Source organism: Bombyx mandarina, chromosome 11 (assembly GCF_030267445.1).
Source record: "Bombyx mandarina strain Sakado chromosome 11, ASM3026744v2".
In the NCBI taxonomy this organism is placed as follows: Eukaryota; Metazoa; Arthropoda; class Insecta; order Lepidoptera; family Bombycidae; genus Bombyx; species Bombyx mandarina.
Genome location: NC_143218.1, coordinates 14,524,894 through 14,551,103, shown reverse-complemented (window position 1 = coordinate 14,551,103; position 26,210 = coordinate 14,524,894). Strand labels below are relative to the sequence as shown.

Genomic DNA, 26,210 nt, shown 5'->3' with positions numbered 1-26,210 from the left:
CACTCAGAGCTCCGCACGTTTCACCGTGAAGAGCGTACACTCGATGCGAGTCAATCGATTCCATTTTTGAAACTCGCACTAAGCCTACTGATTATAGTACTACCTATTAGGTTCAATTGTTTCAACCCATAAAGTCATCCCACCCAAATACATGCAAAAAAAGTCGCTCGAGTTTTTTATTGACAAACATCCATACAGAAGTAATAGGTTGGGGAAAAAGTCTTTTCGCATTATAGTATGTATGAACTTGTAATAAAATCTCTTTGGCTATACTATTTGTAACTGGCTGGTTTTGGTATCATTAAAAAATTAAATTTTCAAGAAGATAATCCCAAATTCAAATTAGGAAAATGTGTGATTTTTATTTATTTTTCGTATTGTCAAGATGAGTGAATCTAATGAAGAAATTCGATACATTTTAAAATTTTATTACAAAAAAGGTAAAAATGCAACGCCAGCCGCAAAAAAATATTGCGATGTTTATGGACCTAGTGCATGATACGATTTAAAGTTCTTTGTAGTACAGAGTCCAATCTTTAAATCGCAGAGTGCAGGCAGTTACGAAATAATACACTAACACACTTTTATATATTAGTATCAGTTACGTCGATGTTTTAGAATTTATTATCGAAATCACAGTTTTCTTGTTTTATTTTACTTCACGAAGTGACAGACATTTCTTCACTTATTCTTATGACGCTTCTTGTCACTGATTTTTATGTATATGTATTTGTTTTCTTTTTGATAAGGAGTTTCTATATCCATTAACTCCAACACTTTCCCTAAACATTTACATAGTACACAGTCCTAGCGCCTGGCGTAGAACTGCATATGACGTACGAGGTAGCGGTTTGGTAAGGATGTCTGCGACTTGATCCTTTGTTCCGATCCGTACAACGTTGCAGATACCCTCAGTTACCAATTCTCTGACGTAGAAATGTCTGAGCCGGATATGCTTCGTTCTCTTGTGAAACTCGGGGTTGTGAGCAAGACGAACAGCAGCTTCATTGTCCACATGCAGAACCGGTACGTCCGCAATTGTAGTAAATGTCTGGTATAGTCTAGCAAGCCACATTAGTTCTCTGCCAGCTTCACTAACTGCCACAATTTCGGCTTCTGTAGTGGAGATAGCGACCGATGTTTGTCGCTGGCTGATCCGTGAAATTGTGCCTCCAGAATAACGACAGATCACTCCCGTCGTGGAACGTCCGGTTTCTGGATCACCTCCGCGGTCGGCGTCGCTAAATCCTTCTAGGATTCCAGGCTTGAGACAAGCTTTATATGAGATCCCATGCGAAAAGGTACCTTTGATGTAGCGCAAGATACGTTTTACCTTGAGCCAATCTGTCTTTACAGGTTTCTCCAACTTTCTTGAGACAACTCCGATGGCATAAGCAATGTCAGGGCGAGTACCAACCATTAAGTATGCCAGAGCACCGACAGCTTCTCTATATGGGAAACAGGAAGCTTCCGTTTCTTCTTTCCCTTCTTGAATAGTCTCTCTCTCAATCGGTGTGGAAACGGGGTTACAGTCACTCATTTGAAAGCGGTCTAATACCTTTTTCGCGTATGCCTCTTGGTTGATGAAGATGGAGCCATCCTTTCCTCACGGAAGGAACGTCTACCGTTTTCAAGCTTAACCGTAGCTTGTACGGACTTAAACAAGCACCAAGGTGCTGGAACTCTTGCTTTCAAGAGATCCTATTGGATATGAACTTCAAACAGTCCGAAGCTGATTGCTGCTTATATTCAAGAGAAGTTGATGGCGTAGTGGAAGCGTGCTGGGCCCATAACCTGATATGATTTAAAGTTCTTGGTAGCACAGAGTCCAATCTTTAAATCGCAGAGTGCAGGCAGTTACGAAATAATACACTAACACACTTTTATATATTAGTATTAGTTACGTCGATGTTTCAGAATTTATTATCGAAATCACAGTTTTCTTGTTTTATTTTACTTCACGAAGTGACAGACATTTCTTCACTTATTCTTATGACACTTCTTGTCACTGCTTTTTATGTATATGTATTTGTTTTCTTTTTAATAAGGAGTTTCTATATCCATTAACTCCAACAGTGCAGTGTCTGTGAGGGTAGCACAAATTTGGTTTAAGCGTTTTCAATCCGGAAATTTTGATGTCAAAAAAGCACGTCGCTCTGGTCGCCCTATTACGGATAAAACGGATGCCATTTTTGAAAAAGTGGAGCAAGATCGGCATATCAGTAGTTACGACGTAGCTGAAGAACTGGGAATTGACCACAAAACAGTTTTAGCGCATTTGAAAAAAACTGGGTACACAAAAAAGCTCGATATTTGAGTACCTCACGAGCTTACTGGAAGAAACCTAATGAAACGTATACTCATTTGTGATTCTTTATTACGACGTAATGAAACCGAACCATTTTTGAAGAAGCTGATAATGTGATAAAAAATGGATCACGTACAACAAGAACGTGCGAAAAAGTTCGTGGTTAAAGACCGGTCAGGCTTCACGACTGTGGCGAAACCCGGGTTAACTCGCAACAAGGTGATGCTGTGTGTGTGGTGGGATTGGAAGAGCATTATTCATTATGAGCTATTACCACCAGGCAGAGCCATCGATTCTGAACTCTACTGCGAACAACTGATGAGATCAAAGCAAGAAGCTGAGAAAAAGCGGCCGGAATTAATCAACAGAAGGGGTGTGGTTTTTCATCATGATAACGCGTCTAGCACATCTCTCACACATCTTTAGCAGCACATCTCAGGAAAAAATTAGGAGAGCTTGCCTGGGAGGTGTTAATGCATCCGCCGTATAGTCCTGACCGTGCACCTTCAGATTTCCACCTGTTTCGGTCTCTTTAGAATTCTTTAGGCAGTGTCAGCTTAACATCACGAGAGGACTGCCAAAACCAATTGTCGCGGTATTTTGATCAGAAGCTCCAAAATTTCTATAGCAATGGGATCATGTCCCTACCTACAAGATGGCAAAAGGTTATCGAACAAATTGTGTCTACATACCTTAGATAAATGTAAATAAACTATATTAAAAAATGTTGTGAATTTTCTTAAAAAGTGCGAAGAAACTTTTTCCTCAACCGATTATTATAACAAATTTATATTTTTAAATCTATCGATCTATCTATCTATCTATCGGGCTATCGCACTCTTACAACCTTCAAAGATGGTGCTTCTGATTAAAAAAGGCGCAATATGATGATATGCTTTTTATTGGCTGACAGATGAAGTCACTACCAACCAGATCTACCTATCAGAACCCATAGAATCAAAGGAAACTTGGAACATGATGTTGAAGTCGCAGTGCCCTTGAAATTTCTTCAAATCGTTACGCATGGTTATTTGCGGCACATACACGAGGACAATGTGATACCGGCCAGTGTGGGCTTTCCAAGCATTCGAACCACCACTAAGGTGCCGATAGTTAGTGCGAATATCACTCGGTTCGTATAGTACAAAATTAAACTGCCTTTTGGCTATTTAAGCATACTTTGTTGACTAAACGTGAATTTTGTAAGAAATAGTTAATAGTGAAAGTAAGTTTGGTTTTATTGTTTTATTGCTAAAATAGATAGACTTCGGTTCAAAGTTGTGAAAGTAACGATGGTGGTCGTTATTTTGGTAGATAAAATAATCATTGTGAGTATACTAAGAGATTAGTATTTAATATTCAACTCAAAAAATCTTAATGATGATAAGAAAATTTTATAAAATGCTTTTTTCAAATATATAAGTTAAACAGTGTTAAACGGGCGAAACAATACTTGATGATGATGATGATGATGTGATATCCATGGGCTCCTTTAATTATTTAACACTAGGTGCTAGGTGGCCTGAAGGCCCGACCTCTTATTTATACACTAATAATAAATAATAGTGAGGGGAGTGCTTTGAGGAATTGTCTGAGATGATTCCATTATCTCGTTTTTATCACCGGACTGCCCGCCACCGGAGTAGAGTTCCTCCATACTATCTGGAGCCACTGCGTTCATCCGCAGTGCGTTTCCAGAGATTTATTTTGCCACGTACCAGCCGGCTTTGGAATGAGCTCCCCACGGTGTTTCCTGAGCATTATGACATGTTCTTCCTCAAACTAGGCTTGTGGAGAGTACTTAACGGTAGGCAGCGGCATGGCTCTGCCCCTGGCATTGCTAAAGTCCATGGGCGACGGTAATCACTCACCATTATGTGGGCCGTATGCTCGTCTGCCTACAAGGGCAATAAAAAAAGAGTAACTAATAAATCTAGATTTTAAAAAAAGCATTATTAAATAATAAACCGAACTAACAATAAATTTCATATTTTTTATCCCATTGAAACTGGGCAGAATATCAGAACGAAGCGGAAAAAATCATCACATATTTTAATTTAATCGTAAAAATTAAGAAGATTCAAGGATTCCGTTGCATACATAAATACCGCACAGATACATATTAAAAAAAAGCTAATGAAAGCATGTTAATAATGAGCTAGCATAGAATAGAGATACCAAGACTTGAAACCGCTTCCAAATTCAAGTTACGAAGTCTTAATTTCATTAATTTTATCATGTTCATGAGCTCGGACCTCTCTGCGGTAATAAATAGGCTTTTCTCACAGTGTCATACTCCATACGGCACTTTTCGAATCCAATCAATTTCATTCGTCTCGGAACATCTGTCCGAAAAATATTATTTATACTACTTTTGTAAGTTATTTTCATTCGAGAACACATAGATCTGTTCTGAGATATACATGATTAATAAATTGCCTCACTAGCGTTCCATAACGCTAAGCGATTCTTAACTTAAAGACTGCGATGAGATGTCCAACAAGTCCTAAATTTTGAAATTTGATCGCCCCGTTGATTTAATAATTAGCGAGTCTAAATGACATTGGCTTCGGTTTCCTTTCCCGATCTAACTCAATATTTATTGAAAAATGTTATACTGGGTCTGCGTGTAGGATCATGATTTTTCATTCTTGTCTTGTACATAATTTTTACACACTTACATATGTAAATCCTGGCTTAGGGCCGTTGAAAAGCAAACCCTTTACTGTACCTGACCGTGTATGAATTTCAAGTCAGCCCAATATTATGGATATGCAGGACCTATCTGATTAAAGGTTGAAGTTAGCTCTATCTGATTTTATAATTTTAACGCGTTTGCATCGCCGCTCCTATAGTACCAATAAGGCTCCTCTTTGCGTGGAAGGTCGCCCATGTCCACATCGTCTCCAAGAAGGGTGTTTGGTCGGACCCATAGAAATTACAGACCTATCACGATTAAGTCCTTGCTTTCCAAGATGCTGGAGCGAGTTACTGACATTCAGCTTCTAGGGTATTTCAGGATCGCCAGCTTATCAGCGACCTTTAGCTGGTGACCTTCACGTGTACCTCACTCATCGTTGGTCTGAGGCCTACGAGTGCAAGTGCAAGGCTCTTGCTACGAGCCACGTAATCGCAAAGGCCTTTGATCGTTAGCGTTTTGGATGGACAGGGCATCAAATAGATTGTTGATGGTTGCTACCCGTATGCCATGACCATGAACGCCACAGGGTTATCTTTTTTTTTTATTGCCCTTGTAGGCATACGAGCATACGGCCCACCTGATGGTGAGTGGTTACCGTCGCCCATGGACTTCAGCAATGCCAGGGGCAGAGCCAAGCCACTGCTTACCGCTTAATACTCTCCACAAGCCTCGTTTGAAGAAGGACATGTCATAGCGCTCGGGAAACACACCTCTACCATTTTCATCTTGTTTATCAATGACCATCGGTGCATGCATTGCTATGCAAATGATAGCACGGGGGATACACGTTATACTGGCCATAAGAGTTTTGTTCAGTAGAGATGATCAAACTTGTATCTGAAATGGAGAACTTTCTGGGTTAGGTTTCCGAAAGTGTATTGAATTTCATTGAATTCACTATCCCATTGAATTTAATTAAATTCAATCCTTTGAAGACACAGGTTTACATTTTCACTGCGAAGAAGTTATTTGACATGTAACCACAATTCCAAGGAATCTGCAGTATGTATCTATGCCATATTCTAGAGACAATTTTATTTTCTAAATTTTCAAATTTCAATTTTCTTTTTTTGAAGTACTTTAATTAATGTTTCTAAATGGAAATTCTATGTTCTGTCTCGAGCCTCATGTCTTGAGTTATGTAACGAAGAAATTCAAATACAACTCTATAAATCTCTGCGACTCTATCACTCTACATTATTGGGTATTATTTAACCACAATCAATTTACAACTAAATTTAAGTTACACAGTTTCAATTTACGTATGACTCACAACAGAAATAGGTAGAATGTTGGTGCTTTATGCGGGCAAGCAAACACCAGTGCTTTTGTACGTACATTTCACTTAGGAGGAAAACAAAAGTTTATACTGTTTTCTACACGAATGTTGTGACTCGACAATTTTTATCTGCGAAGATATAGATCTATCTATCACTCAGATGTTATCTGTTTAGGGCCACATGTACTTACTTGTCTTCATTTATAAAGTATGGAATAGTGATAGAGTCTGGATTCATATTTTTCCTAGTAAATATTATTATAATCTAAACAATTATTATACAAGCCTTAAATAGTTAAATTTTAATGTCTTTAAATTAAAAAAACATGTAGCAAGTCCTTAATAGATAGTCAGTAATAGTTGACGACTTAGAATAATTACACAGTATGTATAATTATTCTAAGGTTGACGATCGAATTGAAATTTGTTAAAATATTTTATTTCAAGTTTTTCTCAAAACTTATTAACAAATCACATTCACAAGTAAGTAATTTCCTATTAATTATGTAATTATGTATGTGGAAACGTTAGCAAGGAATGCGGTATTCGTAGAATTAGCTTTATAATGATGTATTTACTATTTATAGAGCGACAGCCGTATTAGTTTCCCACCCAGTATTTACAAGTATTTACGCGAGACAGGCGTTGTATTCGCATCGCATGATCGCATCACGTAGATACCAACACGTACGGCGCCGCGGCGCGGCGGCGTACGGCTTCTATTCGTACTACGGTGTATACTCACGCACACAAGCTTACGTTACGAGTATCCACTACCATCCACTACACACTGGTTTCATTCATGTAAAGACTTCCAGATCTCTCTTTCTATCTTATTCATGCCAGCCGGTTCTAAACGCGTGCGAATGCAATGGCGCTCGTCACCCACGAAATGGCGTTTGTTGAACCGATTGGTCGCGCGTCGGTCGAAGTCTCGCTCGCTCCCTCGTCGCGCAGTGTGCCACAGACCGCGTTCGTTCGAGCTGTTCGACTTTCGAGTGGCGACGCGACGTACGCTAGCGGCAAGCGTGCATGTCTTCATTATTGATGCAAAACTTCCACGATGGTAGACCATAACCAGAAATTATTACAGGAGTTGCAAAAACGGAGTGGAAATAACGTGTGCGCCGACTGTTTAAATCCTGGTATGTTATTTTATGTGAATTTTGAGTATTTTAGTGATAGTGTTTTCCTTGTGCGTGGTATTTTCATGGGGTAGTGAATAGGCGGGGGGCGTAATGCGTCCATGCTTTGAAGTTCAGTGACCTCGACGTAAAATGCATTCAATGAAAACAAATGGTCGTATCCACAATGACGATTGAAATAAACATAATGTAATATAAGACCTTGCTCGATACACATTTGAATTGATACATATATACGTTGTTTGTCTGCTCGTACATATCGCCGAAAACCGAGGTGGGGAAAACAGTTACGGATGTAGATGCTCTTATTGAAATTGTTGTTTAAAAATATACCCTGTAGGCTTCAGATAACAACAAACGTAATTTTTATATGTTTAATTTAAGATTCGATCTAAAAATAAAAATGAAAACTATGCTTAATCTATCAAATAATTTCATTATTTAAACGTGACGCAATATTCGCTTTAGATAAGATGTAAATGTCGCATACCTGTTTGCTAATAATATACATGAGTAAATTCTAAAAGATTGAAACCTTTGAAATGCGGTGGAAAACATTGCCATGTGCGCGTAATGTGGGTCAGTGCGACACTTGTGACCTAATTGAACCTAGGATAAACTAAACTAGAACCCAAAAATAGGCTCTCTTCCTATATTATTGTCTGCAGATATCACTGAATAGAAAATTGTATTTTAAATCAACCTTCTTGTAGAGGATTGCGACTCGTATTATCTTACCAGTAAGGTGCAAAGCTGTACTGTTTTTAATATATTTAAAGTAAATGTATGTATGTATGTCTAAATATTTATCTTTTAGATTTCGTATAAATGATTTACATTGAATTGTATGTTTAAATAAAACCGTAACGTCACTTTGTGGGATCAGCTCTATTATTTTCTTCTGTTAAAATTTAAATGTTTTAATTATGTGGTTAAAGCTAAAAGTTTAATTTATTAATTAGTTTATAATTGTAATATAAATACGATTCCAAAAAAAAGACCCCCATTAACTTTATGAATGTGGAGTAAATTTTTATTAAATTGATTAAGTACAAATTTAAACCGTAGTAGGGAAGAATGAAAATCGTCTTAGTGAAAAACGTAAAATAATTTCAAAATAAGTCGAACAAACAAATATTCGTTGAATACGTCACTTAATTTGCTGTTCAAACAAGTATACAATATATACAAGTGTACGTATAATATACAAATATGTAGCGCTAAAATTATTTTCCGTCTGGCCCTGTGGAAAGTCTAGACATCTCTCGAAACACAGACAGACGCCTGTAGCGTGACGTCACATTACCAAAATGTATTCACATGTAACGAATCATGGTTTTTCACAAATTCTCATTTTATTTTTAAACGCGCTAATTGATGTAGGTGATCCGAATTGTTGAACGGCATGTAAATACCACTTCTTTATTAGTAACTAAGGCAAGAAAGGTGGGTGGCGGCATTTACGTTGTAGATGTCTATGGGCTCCGGTGACCACTTAACACCAGGTGGGCCGTGAGCTCGTTCACCTATCTAAGCAATTAAAAAAAAACCGGATACAATAGACACCATAACGTGAAAGGCGTTACCTACTTTGAAAACATGAAACCAAAGTTTATTTTATATTGTAATACCGGTCGTGCCGGTCACTGTCCTCGTCGAACCCGTCGCTTGCGACGAAGGGCTCGACGAGCGAATTAACCCATAGACACAGCCCACTGAGTTTCGCGCCGGATCTTTTCAGTGGGTTGTGTTTCCGATCCGGTGGTAGATTCTGCGAAGCACTGCTCTTGCTAGGGCCAGTGTTAGTAAAACACCCGGTTTGAGCCCCGTGAGCTCACCTACACGTCAAGGAGAAGCTGATATAGCCTCTCAAGGCTATCAGCATAGGTAGAAAAAAAAGTCGTGTTGTTACGATTCAAAGCAGAACGAAGGACTGCTTTTCGCAACAAGCTGGTAGAACAGTGACTTCCATCCGTACGGGCGCACAATACGCTACTGGTAAATGTAATTTACGAAATAGCGTTATTGTGAAACATCATTTTGTTAATCGTTCAAATATAAACATTAGACAAATATCATTTTGTTATCACTATATCATGTATATAGTTTCTTGGAATTTTTTACAATTACCAAAACAAGAAAAACGCTTAACGACCTCATCATTAGTAATAAAAAGAAAACGTGCATTAAGTAAAAAAAGGAATAAAACAACAATAATACGTAGCTGAGATTTTGGCTTTTGTTCCAAAAAGCACCACAACATTGTTACATTTGACATTCCATAAAGCTCGTAAAATAAAAGACGGAGTCTCAAGATTGTGAAACCAATCATAAAATACCATGTTGTGTTGTGACTCAATGCTTTTAAATGACTGTCGGTTTGTTTTATTATGTTTCAATTACTATTACGTCGATATACGGAGCTCGTCAATCGACAGTAAATGTTTCAGTAGTGAAACTCAAAAGTTATCTCATAAGAATTTAAACAAAACGTAGCGTTTTCGATTGCCTAGATCTTATTCAATGCAGATATAGTTAGATAGTAATTTATTTAAATATTATGGAGTAGAATAGATAGAGAAGCAAATTTTTTATAAAATAAAATATTCAATAGGTACTTATTAATAAACGAAAAACACAATATTTTTACTCATTTAAATTGGGTTATACTGAAACTCAAAAGTTATCTCATAAGAATTTAAACAAAACGTAGCGTTTTAGATTGCCTAGATCTTATTCAATGCAAATATAGTTAGATAGTAATTTATTTAAATATTATGGAGTAGAATAGATAGAGAAGCAAATTTTTTATAAAATAAAATATTCAGTACTTATTAATAAACGCAAAAACACAATATTTTTACTCATTTAAATTGGGTTAAATATATTTATAATAGATTTAAAAAAACAGTCAATATTATTACTAGGGGCACCATCAACTTCCGATCGGTGAGTGTATGAAAAACTCATCTGCAGTCACGGTCTGACAAAGCAGGTTTGTAAAACAATTTCGGATAAAACCTAAGACGCTATTTTTATTACTATTATTGTTTTCGATTCAATACGTGATCGTAATGACATGATTATTATTGTACCTTAACCTTATTTAACTTGTAATGTTTACTAAAATGTTATCGGTCGTATATTTTGTTTGATGTAACATGAAACATTAGGAATGTTTTGCTCTTTTAATAGATAATAATTACAATGTAATAGAATATTTTTTTATATATTAAAGTATTTGTTACAATATGGAAACGGATATAAATGTACTAGTTTTGTTCATATAATTAGCCTTCTTCGAGGTTATCTTCGAGGACAACATTAAAATAGTATTTTAACATTCAACATTGAGTACATTGAGCAAAAGACAATTTCGTAAAGCAGCTAGATAAAATTATGTTTTTTTCTGGTTTTGCGTGGAAAGTGCTCCGTATCGTTTTACAGTGAGAACTTTACGTTTTTTCTAACTTTAAACAGACGCAGTTGTTTCAAAATCTATACTAATATTATAAAGAGGAAAGATTTGTTTGTTTGTTTGTATTGAATAGGCTCGAAACTACTGAACCGATTAAAAAAATTCTTTCACTGTTTGGAAGCTACACTATTCCCGAGTGACATAGGCAATAATCTTTTTTGAAAAAAATTACGGATTCTTCAAAAATTACGGAACTTCAATAATGTAACCCAAGGTGTAAAAAAATACCTAAAATATTCTTTACATCGCGCGCCCTACGAAAACTATTGATGATAGAATAAAATAATGTACTGCGACTTTGTAGAACACATTATTATTTACAAAAAGTGTCGCGACAGCATGTGTCTAACTATTATAGTTATGCCGCAATAAGTGTTCTATTATTTAAAAAAATAAAACAACGTCAAATATCGTTGAAATTTTTATTAAAGATTCGAGCGGAGCCGTAGCGGGCCGCTTGTATTAAATAAATTAGATGCTACAATTTTGCGTTAGTATGTAGATAACACATTTCGAATCAATTTGTACGGAAGTTAAGTATGATGAAAAACCTCTATTTATTTTGTATTTATTGTTTATTTCTAATATCTCCGTTGAAACGAGACCAAACTAAATAAATATACCTACGTATAAAAATCAAGATAAACATAACCTTCGAATGGGTTTTACGTCATAAGTTCGATGAAACTGAACAAACTGCCCGCATTTTCCAACCATTTCATAGCGGTCCTTCGATCGCTAGGTTTCAAAATTTCCAGGTCACACAATCCCACCCTAAGTGATTCATGCGATGACTAATTATTTAACGTTTATGACGCGTCATATGTCAGCTGAAATACAATCTCGTGTTTCATTTTTGGTTTTAGTATTCTTGTTGAATTGTATAGACTAGGATTTAATGTCGATTATTAGGCTACGCTCATCCCTAGAGTATCTTGGATAGGTGTAATAGATCCGTGCATCAGTTGGATCTCCATCAGATTCAATAACCCTTGCATTAGGTACGCATTAGGTAGCTGTAACACTAGGAGTAGGGACCCCGGTAACCGTAGGTACTCGTCGTACTCGGCGAAGAGTTTGATGTGCAGCCTAACCTAAACATCAGCCCGCTGAGTTTCTCGCCGGATCTTGACAGCGGGTCGCGATTCCGATCCGGTAGTAAATTCATTCGCGAAGCTGCTACTTTTGAGTTGTTAGGTCTCCTTTGGAGGCGCCCGGGTAGCTGTTAGCACATCCCACCCCTCCTGTCTGAGCCTTGCTCGCCCACCTGCCCTGGTAAAACTGGAAAGGCCTCCGAGCCACCAGTAATATCTCAAACATAAAAAAAAAAACAGTTGGATGTGTGATAGAGCCCAGCTTTTGTTATTTACGTGCGGTGTTTGGTATGTTATCGGTGTGTTTGTGTGCGTGCGACTGCGTGACGTCGTGTCGGTGTGTCACTAGTAAACACGGATGTTGGTCGCGACACAGCTGGCTACGTAAAAACATCAAAAATGCATTGCTACTTATACATAATTATTTACAATTACAATGTTAATTTTCCTTAAAGCAATAAAACAAGAATTTCACTTGTTTAAAACTATGTATGCCGCGAACATCGCGGGGATCTCCTTCTATTTTTACGTCGACCATCGCGAAGTACGATTTTAGTGGTGGGGACCTCGACTAAACGTAATCGATTCATTCACACACAGGTGAATACACTGCGTCGTACGCCTTAGGTATTACAATAACTGGATTGTTCAGCATAATTATACAGTATTTGCTTTGCATTATAGTATTTAATTCCATTGACGTTATTCTTTATGCTATTTCGTATGAAGCAGAGATTTTACGTCATTGATATTACGTATTAAAAATCATAATGTGTTTTTTATCTGGTTACGTCCGTTTTTTTTGCGTTGCGATAAGAAAATGAAATTAACTTTTGGTACTAAACAAGCCCTATAAATGAACATATTTAACGAATTGACCGAGGCAGTATGTTTGTAAAATGTGTACCTATGAACGTTGTTTGACTTGACGCTCAATGCGCAAGAAACCGAATTCATCTATTATAATTTGACTTTAATCAAATAAGTCTATGATATAAATCACCATAAATCGTCATCGTAATTGACTCGACGTTCGAATAATGTTTCAAAGATCGAATGCAAGATTTATGGTGCATTATTAATTAAGTTCAGTAATCAATTAGAGTCTAGTTTAAATTATCGATTATTTTGATCTCAACGTAGATTATTGATGTGACAGAATAACAAATAGCATTGACATTTTATTTTATGATTTTACAAGGTATTCATATGATGCTTCGAAGTTTTACTCCTTTTCCCCGAACGCGCCTGTTGTAAGGAAAACATGGTGTCGTTCGGATGTGAAATGACCGTATAACCTTTACGGGCCTCTGCAATAGTCCCATCGGGCGTATCGTTACGCGATTTTAGTGAATCTTTGTTATGACGCGTATTTGAAATTCGAACTCGCTCTTCGCCGTTGAATACCTAGTGTATTATTGAATGAAATGTTTTTGTATCATTCAATTCGTTTCGTCTTTCGAACGAAATTCGAAATCATTTGATTACTTTTATTGCGTTAATTTTTTGTGTTTTACTTAATGATATCTCGGGCGGAGATCGAGGTTCCAATTACATATATTGTAACAACAAGTTCAGCACAACACAACAAAACAATCAATCCCATTAAAATTGTAAATCAAGAAGTAGGTATGTACATGTTTCTGAAAAACACCTTGTATTGCTCTATCCATTTTGTTCCGTTCCAATTTCATATACATATTTCGCGATTTGTTTTTACCTTAAAAGTGTCTTTATTCTCATTATCGACGTCTACAATTAATCAAAGTTTTGTCGACTCATGAAAATTGTATGCAGTTGTAAATATTTTACGTATTATTATATAACTATATCGTAAGTGTTCTGAGAAATTGCTTGAGATGATCCCATCATATCGTTTTTATGATCGCACCGCCCGCCACCGGAGTAGAGTTCATCCATACTATCTATACTGCGTTCTACCGCAGTGCCTGTCTACAGATCTTTTTAGAATTTCACTGCACGAAGTTTTCTGAGCGCTCTCTATTTTCTTGTTTAGTACAGCTTTTTTTTACAAACTAACAGTTCAACCAAAACATTTGTAAGAAATTAATGGTAGCATTAATTCCCGATCCTGCGGACCAAATGGTAAATAGTCGAGGTCGCCCAGAGCACGTCATTTCGAATCCTCCCGATCCACTAACGGTGCTTTTAGGTACCTCAAGCACCGGTCACCGTTCTCGTCGAACCCGTCGCTTGCGACGAAGGGCTCGATGAGTAAATTAACCCTCAGACACAGCCCACTGAGTTTCTCGCCGGATCTTCTGAGTGGGTCGCGTTTCCGATCCGGTGGTAGATTCTGCGAAGCACGGCTCTTGCTAGGGTTCGTGTTAGCAACGTTGTCAGGTTTGAGCCCAGTGAGCTCACCTACTAGTTAAGGTTACGCTGAAATAGCCTCTCAAGGCTATCAGATTAGGTAGGGAAAAAAAACAATGGTTTTTACGGATGTTTCGTTATAACTACTGAACCATGCATCTGATTGACTTAAAACTTGGTATCCATGTAGAAAATACATATACTTAATAGATAGGCTAAAATTTATATGAGTGTTGGACTCCCTACACCAGTTGCGGGGGCGTTAATGATCAGAATCTTTGTGGGGATGAGAAATAATAACGTTAATTTTAAATGCCCAGCGAAGCGGACGGGTACAGCTCACAGCTAGTCTGCCTATAAAGGCAATAAAATAATAAGAGTGAAAAAATAAATAAACTTTCTAAACATTTTGCATCATCTCATAAAATGTTGATTTAAGAACGCAACATAAAATTGCTACTACATGAATGGTACGTTACTCAATGTACAACATAAAAAAAAACATAGATGAAGATGATTCAATATAGAGGTCAATTAGGTTTTAAATATTATAATTAATAGCATTGCCACACTGAACTTTGCGGTGTGTTTACAAAAACTTTACTTTCAAATAATGCAAACGGCGATTATACCGTAATCATTGGGCCACTCCGTAAAAAATCTTAAGCAACGATGATACAACTTAGAGGTCGTTTGTGTTTTTATTTTTGCTCGTGAATGTTGTCAATGCATAATTATTTGCAATACAACAGTATTATATATTAAAAAAGAAAAACATTTTGTATGATACTTTTAAAATTCTTGGAGATATGATGTACCCCGGTTTCATACATGTTCTGTGTTCAAAATTTTTACACAGTAACGGAAACTTACTCTAGATTATTCTCGGAGATTTCTAGTTGTTTAAAGCAGTCTTTTAATTTTTTTTAAATAGTTTCAGGTATTAATCCAAACAAATGCATAGACTATTAAAATTTGTATGCAATAGTAAATATATGACGTAATAACAATATAATAATGAAGTTGTAATTGAAAGACGTTATTATTTTTCTAAAATATTAATCATGAAAGTAATTTAAAAAAATATTATCGCTTACTTCATGAATCACACATTATACATTATAATACATTCATCTTTGTCCAAATCAAAACACTTAAGAATGATTCATTACAAGCAAATATGTTTTATTAAAATTAACATATTTATTTTAATAAGCGTCTTTAAATTATCGTTATATTTCATTGATATAAAATTAATTAATTGTCGTAGGCATATTATTTATATGAAGTGGTGAACTGAACATTATCATATCACATTATGTCTTCGATCATATTATGGTCGATTTGTTATACATTAAGAATCTTAACGATTTCAACAAATTCTACATAAAACAAACAACATGTCCAAAATACTTCAAATAATCTAAAAAACAATAACGAAAAAATTGTTTACAAGTGTAAAAATATTATTCTTGGATCCAAAGACAGTTTTAAAATTAGTTAGGCACAAATATCTTTACAAGAAATCTTTTCTTTGAAATTTAAAATAAGAAGCCGAAATCAATTGAGAGTAATTCGTGGAAGGACCGGTAAAGTTGGTAAAGTTTCGAACGTACCTGCTAACAATCGACCATCTATTGTTTTAATATCAAGGTTTGTTAACAAAGTTGCATCAAACTATTTATTCATTATTTTCCAGCACATTAGTTTTTTTTTAAGCACTAATGAAAAAAGTAAAAGTGTAAAGAGGACCATTAATTTTTTTACGATAAGTAGAACAACTGTTTGCTAAGAGCTTGTACGGGTAGGCATCACCGACTTGCCTACTTGTGCGGCAAAGCCGTTAAGGGTTGAAATTTTCGAACTTACCCTACCTACTATTACTTTCTTCTTTTGTCAGGTGAATAATGGTCAATATTCTATTGTTATATTATATTTGTTTCTGTACCTTATAGGTAAATAATGATAATGTAATTTGCTTACCTGAAAAAATAAGCTGTATTTTGAAGTAAATAAATTGTTTGGAAATCGAACTCGAAATTTGTAATGTTGAGGGTTATAAACTAATTTACGAACTATACTATTCAATATGAATAAATTCACAAAAGTACATTAATTGATCATAATCTTTGAATGTTTTCAGACCCAGACTGGGCTTCTTACAACCTTGGGATATTCATATGCATGCGATGTGCGAGCATCCACCGTGGCATGGGCGCTCATATCAGCAAAGTGAAACATTTGAAGCTGGACAGATGGGAAGACTCACAGGTACAGAGGATGAAGGAAGTCGGGAACATAACTGCTAGGAATAAATACGAGGAACGAGTACCGCCTTGCTACAGAAGACCTAATAGAAATGACCCTCAGTAAGTATAGAGAGCTCCAAGCTAATGGTTTGGTTCATTATGGCCGATCCGATTGGCGATTTGGTTACTAGCACTGCACGTTTTAAATAATTGCTAAGTGTACTAGTTCACGACCTAGTGATTTTTTTTTATTGCTTAGATATGTGGATGAGTTCGCAGCCCACCTGGCTACTGGAGCCCATAGACATCTACGACATAAATGCGCCACCCACCTTGAGATATCAGTTCTAAAGTCTCAGTATAGTTACAACGGCTACCCTGCCCTTCAAACCGAACCGCATTACTGCTTCAAGGCATAAATAGGCAGGGTGGTGGTACCTACCCACGCGGAATCACACGAGGTACTACCACCGATAAAAACTTAGTGCCATATACTTTCGGGCCTCATGCATCCTTGTTTATTTTTTGTACAAACTAATAGCCTGTATTTCTATCAAGGTTTTCTAATGTAGTATTTAAAATACGCGGTAAATGAGTCGTTTCATCAAATAGGTGAACTTTATATAGGTAAATAATAAAAATAACAGCAAATCGAGCCCGAGATTAACTAGAAGGAAATAAATAGTATGGAAATAAACAAAAACCCACTTCATAAACAAACACCGCATTACAAACAAACGAGAAACTAAACTAATTATCGTATATTTGTATTGTTATAAATATCATCATAGATTTGTATAACGGAATGTAGTAACCGCAAACCATTAATGAGTGTAAACATCATCTTGGTATTTCCAATATTTGCTGTGGTAATAGCTCCTATGTACCACAAGTACTTTTGTAACACTGGTTCGGGTTTTGGAATCTGTTGTTTCCTTAACCGGCTATCGGTTTGTTCTTTATTAGTAAAGTCACAAAATATAGAGCAACATTTAAGAGTAAATAAAAATCAAAAAGCATGTTTACATGACAGCCATATCAACGCCATATTATCAAAACTTGGCCTACTTGTGTTATCTATGTGTCCCATAGAACAAGAAGTTAGGCGATAAAAAATAATTTGTTACGACGTAAAATATTCGAGCACTGGAGTATTAATTAAAGCATATTATGAAAAATTTTAAGTTATTAATTTCAAAAATTTAATTTATATACAATAGTTTCCGCGTTCACTACAGTTTGACCAGCCCACTGAGTTTCGCGCCGGATCTTCTCAGTGGGTCGCGTTTTCGATCCGATGGTAGATTCTGCGAAGCACTGCTTCTGCCCTAGCAAGAGCAGTGCTTCTGACCCTAGTCAGTGTTAGCATCACTCCGGTTTGAGCTCCGTGAGCTCAACTATTAGCTAAGGTTACGCTGAAATAACCTCTCAAGTCTATCAGCTTAGGCAGAAAGAAAAAAAAAATGGTTGTACCCAACAAGTGAAAGTAATACAGGAATTTAAAAATTATTTTTTTAAGGCACAAAAACTGAAACTTTGAGGAGCTATTTCCATTTGATTTAAAAACTCTTCGTACAATCGATAATCTTAGATCATGATATAATCACGCACCATTTGGAAAATTTGGGTTTATGGAAAAACTTCAGTTGTGTTGCTTACCATAGGTTTCATAAGGGGTGCTCTAAGTAATCCTTTGAGATAATTCAGTCTTTGGCTATTGACAAGCCTTTGTTTCACCTATTAATATATAGATTAAGTATATTGTGTAATATATATTTTAAAAAATCGCTCATTTTCATTTGCTTATGTTTTAATAGTTTAGATATTTAAAGGTATTTCCTATCACAGAGTCCTCATTGAACAATGGATCCGAGCCAAATATGAGCGCGAAGAATTCTGTCATCCAGAACGTCAGTCATATTTGTCGGGAAGCATGCAGGGCTTCCTTATGAAACGAGGCAAGGAGGACAGCAGATACCAACTCAGAAAATTCATACTCAGTGAAACCGAAGACACGCTCAAGTGGGTAATACGTAATAAGCCAGTCGATTCAAGCTTTGTCACATCGTGTTCATTCCATTGTCTGTCATTATTCGGAATGTCCAAATATACGTTAATACTACGCATGTTCGTTTGCTTTAATGTAAACGGGAAAAGTATAATAATTCATCGCTTTGCAGTAAAATGTGCTTAAAATAACAAAATTCTCCTTTCACTCACGTTTAGATTCATAACGTCGGTGGCTAGGTAATAAACCGAAATACAAACTAGGTTACTTAATTAAGGATCTAGGCGTGTTATTTAAAATACATTGTTATTATTAAAGCGTTACTCGTATGCCTTTCTACTAAATGTTTTGTTTGTACATCAACGAAAATAAATAAGTATTTTTGTTTACGTATTTATAATTCGAGTTTATTTAGCGTTAATTAACATTAGAAGCGACAAAATTGTTATTTGTCCTTCGTAGTCACAGAATAATAGTGTCATTATTCGGAATGACATCACGCTTACGTGTGAATTGTGGGTTTTGCACATGTATAACGCGATAAATAGATTTTTCTATGGAATTCTCGCACTTTCTACAGTCGTGTTTCGTTTATGGAAGGCTATGCACGCGGCTTAAGATTCCAATGTAATATCTCAACAGTATGCTCGGCATCCACTAGAGATTATTGATAGCGAGTTAAGAAATTAATTTTCTTACGTAAACAACGGGTTAGTTTGTGACGTAGCCTGGACGAAAAGTTCCACGCCTCTTATTGCGTATAAACGCAACGTCAAGAGATACTCCCGCAAATATTGACCGACTACGTAACCGTGAACTTGTCTCTCGGTTATTGCTCTGCAATGTTTTCGCATAACGAACGTAATCTTTTGTGTAAACCTAATGACGGACTGTTGTGAAATTTATATATGGCACCGCGACGACGGCTCTAATGGTATCCCAGTAACAGTTACTAAGGCACGCGGAGACTATACGTCACAACGTCGATGTCCTTAAACTTGATTCTTTAGGTTAGGAGTCATTATCGCCGACAGTGAAATCAATGAACAAATGAAATTGAATATTGAAATGAAATGTTATGAAATCTTCCTGTCCATTGAAACGGACAAAAAAATACACAACTGTATGGTCGGTCTGCATGTATTCCGAAAAGCAATACCATTCGATTTTCACGGATTAATAGGGGGTAACCTTTAGACATCGACCTCAAGCATCAAGATGAGTGGTCATTTGTGATGTCTGTGGACGCCTGTGATCTGACGAATATCAGTTGGACCGTAGCTTAGCTGAATCAAAAGCGACCAATTATTACGAATTCAAATGTCAAACACGTATTAAATTGCTGCAAGTGTGAATCATAAAAGATATTACAATTAATTTTTAATTTTACCGTGAGAAAAATAAATATTTTTAATAGAATAATGAACAATAACAAAAGCAGTGGAAGTAGTTAAGATGTTTGGACCTTATTTATTGCTTTAGGTAATTTTTGCTTTAGGAAAAATAAATATTTTTAATAGAAAAAGGAACGATAAAAGCAGTGGAAGTAGTTAAGGTGCTTGGGCCTTATTTATTGCTTTAGGAAAAATAAATATTTTTAATAGAAAAATGACCAATAACAAAACCAGTGGAAGTAGTTAAGATGTTTGGACCTTATTTATTGCTTTGCTTTAGGTAAATATTACACAAAGTTTTATAAGGAAAATTGTATCACTGACTTTAATCAATGAAGTTAATCAAGTTCCTGGAAATAAGTTCCACTAGCACGATTAAGTTTTATGTACAATGATCACAAATGCTCAAGGTCAAATATTAAGCTATGCTCTAACACGTATTCATTTTAGCAACAGCTTTGACCTGAGACAGTTCTTTAATCTTCTGCCAGGACAAATTAATTACCTATTGTGCCTTGCAATAGTTCAGTTATTATAGACTTAATAAAAAAAAAAAATGAAATGTGCCTTATATTGTTAAAATTTTTTGTATTACTTTATCGCGTTGTATTCTTTTTATTTAAAAAAAAAAAAAAACCTAATTTAATGTCGTAAACAATCAGTTAAAAATGCAACAATCAGTTAAAATTCGAATACACTATCGAATTTTAAGAACAAGTTTTTTACAAGACAAAAATAACTCTTATACAATGTACATATGTTTAAGATGATAATATACAAATTTATACGTATTGCCTACAACACAGTGTTAGAGCTAACCGGAAAATTAAGGCAAACGAAACTGATATTAGAGTATATGAGACCATTTTATTATTTTGACGGATTATATTTATATTTATCACAAACATCTAATACATTGACACGGTTTTCTGAAAATGGAATCTCGTAGGTATTTCTTAAGAATATATTTAAAAGTAGATATTAATAAGGATCTCGTGCGTTTGAATAGACCTATAGAAAGCGTTCAGGCATTTCCCGCGTATATTTTACTGTAAAGGTTAGAAATTGAAAATCTTATGGTAGACGCATGTAAAAATCCCACGTTTCTTTAAAAGAAATCCGATAAAAATTCCCGGAATGGTCCTTAGGTATCACCCCGGTTCTGACGGCCGCGGCCGTATGCCCAGTTGTATCGATCGCATAATCGATCGTCTCCGAGTCAAAAACTTTGGTCGATTGAGGTAAGGACGATTCGAAAATCGATTTTTGAGAGATTTAAAAAAAAATCTCTTCTATTAAGTTACAAGCCACATTTTTCATGTCATTTCACTCGATCATCACAGAGCTTCTGTTTAAAAAACTGTTTAACGCTTTTATGCCATGCTTGTTCAACGCCTACGCTCTGAAAGATTTTCGTTCAATTCAATCGAATCGAAATTTTGGTTTCCATAAGAAATCACTTGTCAATTAAATATACTATGTAGTTTAAAATTTATTTCCTTAGACCGGTGTGTTTTGATATAAATTCTAAGTCCCCTAAAGAATTAATACAAATATTTAATTTTAATAACTTAACGAGATACACTCATGTTCTACTGCATTCGTCTTTTATATCAATTTTGAAACACAAACTTACACAATTAAACATTGAACGCGCGTCGATCGACTTAAGGAAAACGATGTAAAAATCGGAACAATACTGCCGTTTCAGCGTGGCACCGCAAATTATTTTTATAACATTATAACAGCTGTGTATATGTATCGTGATTTATTTTTAGATTAGTTTATTTTTCCGCTTTCCAGGTATCACGTTAGAGAGGACAAGGAACCGAAGGGCGTTCTCAAATTGTCAGAGTTGAATGTTGCTTTCGCGCCACCAAAAATCGGCCACATGAACTCAATGCAGTTGACATTCATGAAAGATGGCACCACTAGGCACATATATGTTTATCACGAGGAGCCTGAAGTGATAAGCAACTGGTAATTATAATAAAGCACACATTTACACATACATTCTATTTAAATAAGTAATAGTTTAAAAAAACGAACAAAATACGATTTAATAGAAAATCCGACTAAAAATAAGAAAATAAATTTTAATAAGTTTGAATTAAAAATAGTGTAAGAAAAAATGATTTCATTGTAAAACAGCGTGAAGTGCTTTTCAGGATATTATCAAAATAACCCTTCTACTCATATTTGTTCATAAAATATTTATAACTACTGATACCATGCACCCCGTTCATTCCCACGTTTTACTTTTATTTGAATTTAATTTTTTTTAATTTTTTTTAATTTTTTTTAATTTTTTTTCTTCACTATTTTCTTTTTAATATTGAATTGTCGTCGGTCCTTAATAAATATACCAAATTTCGAGTGAATCCGACGTTTTGAAATGAGTCAAAATCATGTTCAAAGATTCCGTTACGAAACATACATACGTCTGAAGCTAATATTTGTAACTATACTGAGACCTTAGAACTGATAATATCTCAAGGTGGGTGGCGCATTTACGTAGTAGATGTCTATGGGCTCCAGTAACCAGTTAACACCAGGTGGGCTGTGAGCTCGTCCACCCATCTAAGCAATAAAAATAATAATAATAAAAGCCTATTAAAATAGCAGTATCTCGTTTTTAAATTGCTTATCCCAAACCCAATAAATTAAATGGTACGTTCACAGGTATACAGCGATACGTTGTGCTCAACTCCATCTACTTCAAGTTGCGTTTCCGTCGACTCCGGAGTCGGATCTCATTCATCGTCTACCAAGAGATTTCGCACGTGAAGGCTGGCTATGGAAGACTGGACCCAGACCTACTGACGCTCACCGAAGACGCTGGTTCACCCTCGATAACAGGAAACTCATGTACCACGACGAGCCGCTTGATGCTTATCCCAAGGGCGAGATTTTTGTCGGTTAGTATTTTTTTAAAGAGAGAGAGAGAGAGAGAGAGAGATAAAGAGAAAGAAAGAGAGAGAGAGAGAGAAATATGAGATATACATAAACTAAATATTTTTTTATGTATACTTTCGAACATACGGCCTACCTGATGGTAAGTGGTTACCGTCGCTCATAGACATCACCTACGAGCATAGCCAAACCTGCCTAGCCGCCTGCTAATTATTAGTAGCATTAATTAATAGATATTATAGGGAAACAGAAACTATGATCAACTATATTAAACTTAACTAATATATATTATAGTACCTTCCTTCATTCTCGTATACCAGATAAATATTTTTAATAATTTTAATGTGCTTGTCTAAATCAGATTTTGTTTTTATAATGTTTTAATACTTATTTTAGGTAACGAATCGAACGGCTACTGTATTAGAGTTTCAAATACGGGCAATGGCTGCAAGGAGGCGAGGTTCCCTTTCCAGCTGGTGACTCCAGAAAGAACGTACTGCCTTGCTGCAACAACACACGAGGACCGCGACTGTTGGCTGGCAGTTCTGCAGCAAACGATTAAAAGAAGTCTCACGCCTCAGGATTCTACCAGTGAGTGATACTTAAATTTTTTCTTCTTCCTACTTATGCTGATAGCCTTGAGAGGCTACTTCAGCTTCACCCTAAAGTGTGTAGGTGAGCTCACGGGACTCGACCCGGTAGTGTTGCTAACACTGACCCTAGCGAGAGCAGTGCTTCGCAGAATCCACCACCGGATCGGAAACGCGACCCACTGAGAAGATCCGGCGAGAAACTCAGCGGGTTGTGTCTATGGGTTAATTCGCTCGTTACTTAACTAATATGCGTAAGGAAATTACAGACAAATTTAAATAAGTACAGTTATGAACTAACTAACCGCATCGAGTACGTGCGTGGAAGCCTCTGTGTACGGAACATCGCCCATAAGAAGCAGAATAGAATGAGTTTTTTTTTTTTAAATAATGGGTGGACGAACTCACAGGTCACCTGGTGTTAAGTGGTTACTAGAGCCCATAGACATTTACAATGTAAATGTGCCACCCACCTTGAGATATAAGTTCTAAGGTCTCAAGTATAGTTACAACGGCTGCCCCACCCTTCAAACCGAAACGCATTACTGCTTCACGGCAGAAATAGGCAGGGTGGTGGTACCTACCCGCGCGGACTCGATAAGTCCTACCAACAGTAATAACGCAAATTTTAATTTTGCGGGTTTGATTTTTATTACACTATGTTATTCATTCACCGTCGAAGTCAATCGTGAACATTTGTTAAGTACGTATTTCATTCGAACAATTTGATACCCGCCTGCGGGATTCGAACATCGGTGCATCGCTCGATATGAATGCACCGGACGTCTTATCCTTTAGGTCACGAAAGCGAGATGGTATGGTCTCGTAAAAAGGAAGTTTTTTTTTTTTTTTTTTATTGCTTAGTTGGGTGGACGAGCTCACAGCTCACCTGGTGTTAAGTGGTTACTGGAGCCCATAGACATCCACAACGTAAATGCGCCACCCACCTTGAGATATAAGTTCTAAGGTCTCAGTATAGTTACAACGGCTGCCCCACCCTTCAAACCGAAACGCATTACTGCTTCACGGCAGAAATAGGCAGGGCGGTGGTACCTATCCGCGCGGACTCACAAGAGGTCCTACCACCAGTAATTACGCAAATTATAATTTTGCGGGTTTCATTTTTATTACACGATGTTATTCCTTCACCGTGGAAGTCAATCGTGAACATTTGTTGAGTACGTATTTCATTAGAAAAATTGGTACCCGCCTGAGATTCGAACACCGGTGCATCGCTTCATACGAATGCACCGGACGTCTTATCCGTTAGGCCACGACGACTTCAAACGTCGTCACGACGTCACCTGACTACGTCGGAAATTTGGCACTACTGCTCGACCTCCCCGGTCGGAGACCTAGAGGTAGACCCAAGACAAGGTGAAAGGATGTAGTGCTGAAGGACAAAAGGGGATGCAATGTTGCTGATGAGGATGTCGAAGACAGAGCGAAGTAGAGGAGTAAACTAAGGAAAACTGACCTCACTACTATACCATGCGGGATAAGTAGCTGGGAAAAGAGAGAGGGGAGGAGAGAGGGAGAGAGAGAGCGAGCTACGAACTTAATGACCACCGCCCTATTTCTGCCGCGTTCGCGTTCCGGTTTGAAAAATCAACTATTATACCATACAATCGAGATTCAGACCTCATGTCTCAAGTCGGATAGTGGTTCACATTCCGATGTGTGGGTTCTAGTAACTTAACAACTTTCACGTATTAACTCCTTATAAACGTGTGAAATAAAAAACATAAATTCTAACAGAAACTTAGCATATGGGTTTTGTATACAGATTTTGTAAGGTGTAATAAAATTATTCTCTGCACAAAGCTTCAAACAACGTAGAGGCTGGTTACATCAGTACGCTCTTGCAAATTTACATTCTTTTTCTTTCAGTTGAAGCTGTCCTTGTGAGGAAACGCAACACATCGAACCCGATCAACATTTTCTCGGGAAGGTAGTCGGTCGCATTCGGCGTAATTACTAATAACGAAAAATACAACACTGAGACTTCTTCATACAAATCATCATCGGCTGCGCTAGGTAATTATTATATTGACTACCGCTTTAAGATAACGGTTTTAATATAATAATAAATAATTGTGTCCTACATGTGGTGCGATGTGATGCTATAATTTTTTTTTTAACTTTTGTTATAGTATTGCTTTTTTTATTTGTTTTATTTGTGTACGAAATGGAACATTTGAGGCATTGAATGCCCCAAAATTAGTCTTTCCTTCTTGTGGGATTGGTTTAGAAACATCACGCTTAAGACGAGTACACTTCACTAAGTACAAGTACAACCCGATATTCGAACGAGAATTAAACCTGGAGTTGTAATACACAAGGTTCATACGTGTAAGATAAATATCACCCCTAAATCAATATTTAAAGAGCATTGTAATACACTCGAAAATTTCATAAAATTTTCTTAAATTTTTATTAAAACAAAAAGAAAAATACGAATCAATTTTTAAATGTAGATAAAAAAAAATAAAAAACCAAAAAAGTCTTCGAGGCTTAACGTGAAAATAGATTTTGAAAGAAACAGAGAAAATTGTCAATTTTACCTCTTCATTATATTTTCCAGACAAGCTCAAATCTAAATTAATGCTAAGCAGTCACCATATTTTGTAAATATCACATTGCTAGATAAGCCAGTTACACTAAGATATTATAAAAAAATTGTGACCAGGAAGAAGACAGACTAGTTTGAAAATAAG

At 36.3% G+C, this 26,210-nt stretch overlaps 2 protein-coding genes across 3 annotated transcripts; one reads left to right on the top strand and one right to left on the bottom strand.

The window, feature by feature from the left end:
- Window positions 1–790: 790 nt before the first annotated feature.
- Window positions 791–1,540, bottom strand: LOC149502059 (uncharacterized). The gene has a single exon (XM_089731567.1). The coding sequence runs from the start codon at window positions 1,538–1,540 to the stop codon at window positions 791–793; it is 750 nt and encodes a 249-aa protein (XP_089587693.1).
- A 5,338-nt stretch (window positions 1,541–6,878) lies between these two features.
- On the top strand, window positions 6,879–25,947 carry LOC149502058 (arf-GAP with dual PH domain-containing protein 1). 2 transcript variants are annotated; one of them, XM_089731045.1, is made up of 8 exons: window positions 6,879–7,433; window positions 16,483–16,708; window positions 18,437–18,610; window positions 21,139–21,231; window positions 21,794–21,970; window positions 22,673–22,908; window positions 23,300–23,494; window positions 25,384–25,947. In XM_089731045.1, exons 1-8 carry the CDS (start codon window positions 7,352–7,354, stop codon window positions 25,446–25,448), a joined length of 1,248 nt encoding a protein of 415 aa, XP_089587171.1. In that variant the 5' UTR covers window positions 6,879–7,351; the 3' UTR covers window positions 25,449–25,947. The 2 variants fall into 2 exon arrangements, with proteins under 2 accessions (XP_089587171.1, XP_089587172.1); XM_089731046.1 differs by lacking the exon at window positions 21,139–21,231 and having other exon boundaries at window positions 6,899–7,433.
- Window positions 25,948–26,210: the final 263 nt, after the last annotated feature.

Excerpts from the sequence above, each read along its gene's own strand:
- LOC149502058 (XM_089731045.1), top strand. The coding sequence starts at position 7,352 with ATGGTAGACCATAACCAGAAATTATTACAGGAGTTGCAAAAACGGAGT. Across the intron at positions 7,434-16,482 it reads CGCCGACTGTTTAAATCCTG|ACCCAGACTGGGCTTCTTAC; the intron begins GTATGTTATTTT and ends GAATGTTTTCAG. Across the intron at positions 22,909-23,299 it reads CAAGGGCGAGATTTTTGTCG|GTAACGAATCGAACGGCTAC; the intron begins GTTAGTATTTTT and ends TACTTATTTTAG.
- LOC149502059 (XM_089731567.1), bottom strand. The coding sequence starts at position 1,540 with ATGAGTGACTGTAACCCCGTTTCCACACCGATTGAGAGAGAGACTATT.